The sequence below is a fragment of the Garra rufa genome, chromosome 18 (genome assembly GCF_049309525.1).
Source record: "Garra rufa chromosome 18, GarRuf1.0, whole genome shotgun sequence".
Lineage (NCBI taxonomy): Eukaryota > Metazoa > Chordata > Actinopteri > Cypriniformes > Cyprinidae > Garra > Garra rufa.
This window is the reverse complement of record NC_133378.1, coordinates 13,381,335-13,387,715: the sequence shown is the minus strand read 5'-3', so window position 1 is coordinate 13,387,715 and position 6,381 is coordinate 13,381,335. Positions and strand designations below refer to the sequence as shown.

At 44.1% G+C, this 6,381-nt stretch overlaps 1 protein-coding gene across 1 annotated transcript; it reads left to right on the top strand.

Moving 5' to 3' along the window:
* Positions 1–519: 519 nt before the first annotated feature.
* Positions 520–3,234, top strand: LOC141291586 (uncharacterized). Its single transcript, XM_073823748.1, has one exon. The coding sequence runs from the start codon at positions 743–745 to the stop codon at positions 1,727–1,729; it is 987 nt and encodes a 328-aa protein (XP_073679849.1). The 5' UTR covers positions 520–742; the 3' UTR covers positions 1,730–3,234.
* Positions 3,235–6,381: the final 3,147 nt, after the last annotated feature.

Here is a 6,381-nt window from a genome sequence, read left to right as displayed (position 1 = left end):
CAAAGTTTAGCTCTGACCCTGATCAAACACACTTGAACCAGGTAATTAATCATTTAATTAGAGAAACATGCAGTGTTGAGGGGCTCCAGGAACGTGGTTGGGACTCGCTGTAACAGCCCATTTTTATGGTTGGCTAACATCATGGCCCCCTTATTAAAACCTCAGAAAGAATTATTGTGTGATGAATTTTTCATCTTACCGTTGAGTGGGGAGTTTGTCCATTTTCCTTGCCTTTCTTATATTTGTTGCATTTGATCCCCTAGAAGAAAAAAATGGTACGTCATAATTGAGATCAGTCTATATCTAGGTTTCCTAAACTATTATTAGATTGAATAAATTGTATAGCAGCCAGCTTAAACTCTATAGGACACCAGCCGACTATGATCAGGTTTGGACACCATGATATGAGATCTAGCATACATGCATTACATACAGTATCTACATGTTTTGGTGTTACCTGCTTTGTGGCATTAAACTGGGGTTAACTTTTATTTCTTTGTTTTCCCACCTTAGGCCCAACAGCACTGAAAGAGGAGAGAGAAGATCTGAATGAAACTGAAGACAAAGATCAGTTTGAGAATCTTCATGTTTTCATAACATAATTTCATAACATCATTTTGTTCCTTACAGTCAGAAAATACATTTACACAAAAAAGAGCTCAAAAGGCAAGAACTAGGAGTTTTTTTCACTTGCTTTCAGTGTGGAAAGAGTTTCAGTGAACAAGGAGAATTTAAAGTCCACATGAAAATTCACACAGGAGAGAAATCTTTCGTCTGCCAACAGTGTGGAAAGAGTTTCAGTCTCAAAGGAAACCTTAAAGTCCACATGAAAATTCACACTGGAGAGAAGCCTTTCATCTGCCAACAGTGTGGAAAGAGTTTCATTCAAAATACAAACCTTAAAGTCCACATGAAAATTCACACAGAAGAGAAATCTTTCATCTGCCAACAGCGTGGAAAGAGTTTCAATGAACAAGGAGAATTTCAAGTCCACAAGAAAATTCACACTGGAGAGAGGCGTTTCATCTGCCAACAGTGTGGAAAGAGTTTCAGTCACAAAGGAAACCTTAAAGTCCACATGAAAATTCACACTGGAGAGAAATCTTTCATCTGCCAACAGTGTGGAAAGAGTTTCATTCAAAATACAAACCTTAAAGTCCACATGAAAATTCACACAGGAGAGAAGTCTTTCATCTGCCAACAGTGTGGAAAGAGTTTCATTCAACAAGGAACCCTTAAAGACCACATGAAAATTCACACTGGAGAGAGGCGTTTCATCTGCCAACAGTGTGGAAAGAGTTTCATTCAAAATACAAACCTTAAAGTTCACATGAAAATTCACACAGGAGAGAAGCGTTTCATCTGCCAACAGTGTGGAAAGAGTTTCACTCGAAAAGTAAACCTTGAAACTCACATGAGAATTCACACAGGAGATAACTCTTTCACGTGCCATCAGTGTGGAAGAAGTTTCAGTAATCCTGGAAACCTTAGAGTCCACCTGAGAGTTCACCCTGGAGAGAATCCTTACACATGCAATCAATGTGAAAAGAGTTTCAGTAAACGAGGAAACCTTGACAAGCACATGAATATCCACAATAGAGAGAGCCTTTTTATCTGCCAACAGTGTGGAAAGAGTTTCACTCTAAAAGAAAATCTTAACAGGCACATTAAAATTCACAATAGAGAGAAGGCTGACAGATCCCCTCAGTGTGGAAAGAGTTTCAACTAAAATGTATAAAACAGTTTTGGTCCTTGATTCTGATTGGTTGAGCCACATCTGAAGCTGTTGTAAATTACTCTACAAACCGACATTCTTTGTTGCTCGAAAAAAAAACAATGTAGGGTCCGGACCAATCAGACACAGTTGTTCATTAGATTTACCAAATAATATATATATTTTTTATTAGATTAACAAATGATCACAGACCCCCCTCACCCAATCCACAACACTGGCTGCCATAATGTCTACAAATGGTCTTACTATGGCAACCAGGACTCCTCTGCCAGACCAAATAAACTTTACGACTCAAAAGAATGTGGAGAGAACTTTCCCCAACTAATACTCTAAAAAGGACACATACTGCCATGGGAACTGACTTCTTTCATTAATTCTTAAAAAAAAAAAAACTTTCTGTGAACGAACACACATATCCTCAGATCATTGTGTATATTATTACTGTTCATTTATTTTGTCTTTTGTATTGTAAAATGTTTTTATGCATGTGTTATGATCACTATGTAGTATAACATCACAAATAAGATGTTTGGTCTCATTGAATTTGTTGATGATTTAAAAGGTGTATGTTATCTTTTGATACCTATGCAACATATTAGTGTTTTAAGAATATTTAGTAGTTTTTGCATGAACAACCAATCCCAATACATATGCAAATACCATGCTTACAGACAAAGAGTTGTAAACTTTCCCTCCAAAAGCAAAAGTCACCATTGGCTCTCTAGCCTCCCAATTATCAATTACCCTGGCCTCCCAATTACCTTTATCTCCTGACTGTAACCCCCAAAAGAGATAAAGGCTTCACACAGTGACTCGCCTCAATTCTCCTGGCTTTTCTCAGTTCTTTTAGTCCCGTGTCTCATCACCTTGCCATCTTCTGGTTGATAAGTCCCAGAGTCGATGCTTCTGCGCCTGGGAGGCCTTAAACTCCTAGGAAGATGAGGAAAATGAGCTAGAACTCTCCAGAACCCCAAGCCTGCGCCAGGCCCTGCAGCCTTGTTTTTTCATTCCCCAAAGATCACAGGATTTCAGCTAGGTCTCTCTCTCTCAGCTCATCATTCTTCTTCACTTTCCACCTTGAAAGAAACTCCCAATCACCACAGAACCAGGACACCTTTGAAATTCATCGCTCCTTAAACCCATAAAAATGTGATCCCAAGTCCAAAACCTTGAAACCATCAAGACTTTCATCTAAGACTACATCCAAACACTCGTCAACGACCAAGGCAATGCAAGTATCATACATTTAACTAAACAAACATATGTGTTTAATTTGTTTAAAAAGTTTAATTTGCAAACGCCTTTGTAAAACGGCACTGATGGTTTCATTCAGGTGGTTAAGTGACTCTTCTCATAGCGTAATTTTTCTTGTTTCTCTAATGGCTCCATTTATCCAATCTGACTTGCCCTTCCTCCATGTATGAGTGATTGTATGTTTGTTTGTTTGTTGATTAGTCATGTGTTAGTCCTTAATTAATAAAACTCTTGTGCACAAATTACATGAGGTTCTGATTCTGCCTTGTAAATTAATTACATGAGGTTCTGATTCTGCCTTGTAAATTAATGTCTCTTTACGATTCTGATCAAGCTACATGCTCTAATGCATTAATACTGTAAGAATGTTATTTTACGAGTTCACACTTACATATAATTACCTGAAGTATGTAAAGCGTGTTTGGCGTGCTGTCCAGGGAAGGGCTCCGAGCTCGGAAATGGCCCGAACCTAGAGTACCCCCCAATAAGCGATGGAAAGTAGGACAGCCGCCGGACTAAAGACCCCCCCAAAGCGCTGAGATCTGACGGGGGCTGTTGTTAGAGAGAGAAGTCGCTTGGTTAGCTGGCTGGGACAGCCTACGTACTCCTGATGGGAGAGGTATCAGGTCGGTAAGCCCTACCGGCTGCTGGTATTTTTTCTTTTTTTTTTTGAGATTTTGGGGCGCCCGTTCGGGAGGGCTCAAACCGATACTCAACGGGAGCACACAGCGTTGGAATGGGTGAGCCCTACCGGCCGATGGAGGAGCAGCGTAGTTGGGGCCTGACCAGGAGAGCCTGAGTTGCCTTGACAGGAGCAGCTTGCGGTAATGGGGGGCCTCTGTGGCGTCCGACGGGAGACCAAGGCTCACGGCATTGAACGGGTGGGCCCCGCTGAACGTACGACGGAATGGTAAAGTTGAGTGGTCGGGAGGTTCCTGGGGTGCCTGACGGGAGACCAAGGCTCACGGCATCAGACTGGAATGCCTCGCCGACCGTAGAAGGGAAAAGGTCAGGGATGGGAAGATCTAAAAGTATTTATTTATTTATTTGACGGAACTTTAGGGGCCAGTCTTGCTTGACAGGAACGCTGTTGTAGCGTTTGACAGGAGTTGAGAAAATTGCGAGTTCGGTTAGGCTCTCGCGGCGTCCGATGGGAGACCAAGGCTCTTGTCGGACGGGTAGGCCCTGCCGACTGTGGTGTCGCAACATACGAATGTCTGACCGGGGGGCCCCTGCGGCATCCGATGGGAGACCAAGGCTCACGGCATCGAATGGTGTGGTGGGGTGTGGTGGGGTGGGGTGGGGTGGGGCGGAAGGGCCCGCCCACTCATTCGGCGGAAGGGGAAAATTGTGTGGATTGATAGCTGATGAGAGTTTTCTTTGATGTGAAATTGGTTAGTTCTGATGTAGCTTTGGAAGGCTTCTGAAGACCATCTTCCTAGAGTTTGGATTTGCTGCTTGGAGAGGGCTTTTTGGGCTGCTGAAGTTGCTGCCTCGATGCGGAAGGAGTGACCAGAGAAATTTTTTGCTGGGATGCCTGACGATTGAAGGACGGATTTGAGGTGTTTTTGGAACCAGAAGCGAGTGACCGGATTTTTGGATTCATCTAGAAATAGGGGTTCGTGGGGGGATTTGGCCTGGGAATTTCTAAGGCGGAGGAATTCGAGGACGGTCTGGTACGGTTGGATTGGAGAAGAGAGGTTGAAGATGTAAATAAGATGGCCTTTTCTTACTTGGTCTGTCTTGCTTTGTTTGATAAAGAAAGAAATTGTTTCGCTGTCGAGTACTGTTAAGTCTGAGATGGTAGGGTTGGAATTGGGGTCGAATTTGCAGGAGGTGGTGAGTTCTGAACATCGAAGGAACCCGAAAAAAGCTAGAATAAACACGGTGTCGAGTGTGCGAGCGGTGTTAGGGGGTTGGTAACCTGTGCGGAGGGTGTGGATACATCTTGTGAGGATGTCTAGCATTATGGGTTGACGAGGGTAGGGTAGGGTCGGGTCGGGTGGGCCGAGAACGTTGGATCCCTTTGATCAGAAGGGAGGTTTGTGCGTTACCTATTTCGGGCGAGGGGGCGCCGAATATCAGTTTATGAAAAAATTGGACACCGCTGAGGTAGCCCTTGATGGACCCGACTTGGAGGCCCTTTACGCTGTTGATGAAGGAGATAAATGAAGTAATTGAAAGTAGCGAAAAATCAGGGAATGGTGTATTGTACGAGAGGTGGAAAGCCTTGAAGCATCTCCATGCTGTTATGTATGACTGGAGAGTTCTGGGAGAAACTGCTTGGAGGAAAGTGTTGAGAGAAGCGTCGAGGAGAGGTTTCAGTAGGTGGGTCATGGGAATATTAATTCTGAATAAGGAGAAACTGGAGTTGGGGATGGGTCCGCCTCTGGAGCCAGCTTCCTGAATTTCTGAAACAGAAAGCGAGATAAAGAGTCAGCAATTTGGTTGTCTGCGCCTGGAACGTGTTTGGCGATTATTAAGAATTGGTCGCATGTTGAGATCCATATTAAACGTCTTAGGAGAGGCGTGAGGGCGGGACAGTGACAACGGTTTTTGTTAATGCAGTGGACAACCGCTTCGTTGTCGCAACGTACTAGAATACTTTTGGAGGCCCATTCGTTCCCCCATAGAAAGGCTGTGACCACGAGGGGGTACAACTCAAAGAAAGCGGAGGACTGGGGAGAGCCCTGCAGCTGGGAGGGGCATGGAGATGAGAACCAACGTCCTTGGTAAAAACCCCCGAAACCAGTTGAGGGGGCTGCGTCAGTAAATAGCTGAATGTAAATGGGAGACGAGATGAGGTTGTTATAGAAGAGGGAAAGGCCGTTCCATTGTTTGAGGAACATTATCCATAGCCTAAGTTCGTCGCGGCACGCATGGGATAACGAAATAAAGTCCTCGAGTGCGTGAACCGAGGAGGCGAGCGAGAGGAGATGAGAGATGAAAGGGCGGCCTTGGGGAATAATGCGCATGGCGAAGTTTAATGCCCGAGCAAAGAAAGGAGTTCACCTTTAGAACAGCTTGGGCTGCTGAGGAGAGTGGAAGAGACGAGAATTATTCTATCGATCTTTTCCTTGGGAAGGGAGGTCTGGAATTTGGCCGAATCTAAATTGATGCAGAGGAACTCGATGGAGGTAGCGGGTCCCATGGTTTTTTCCTGAGCGATGGGGATCCCGAGCTCGGAAAAAACTTTTTGGGCTGTGAGGATTATGGGCGGCAGGGATTGCATTGGGGGGTGAAATGACTAGAATATCATCGAGTAGGTGAATGAGGTGCGGAATTGCGTAGTTGTTCGACAAAATCCAGCAAATAGCTTCTGATAACATGTCGAAGATTTTGGGGCTGCTTTTGCATCCGAATGTTAAACGGACGGCGAAATAAATTTTTCC

What these genes read in the sequence shown, in the direction of transcription:
- LOC141291586 (XM_073823748.1), top strand. Translation starts at nt 743, where the DNA reads ATGAAAATTCACACAGGAGAGAAATCTTTCGTCTGCCAACAGTGTGGA.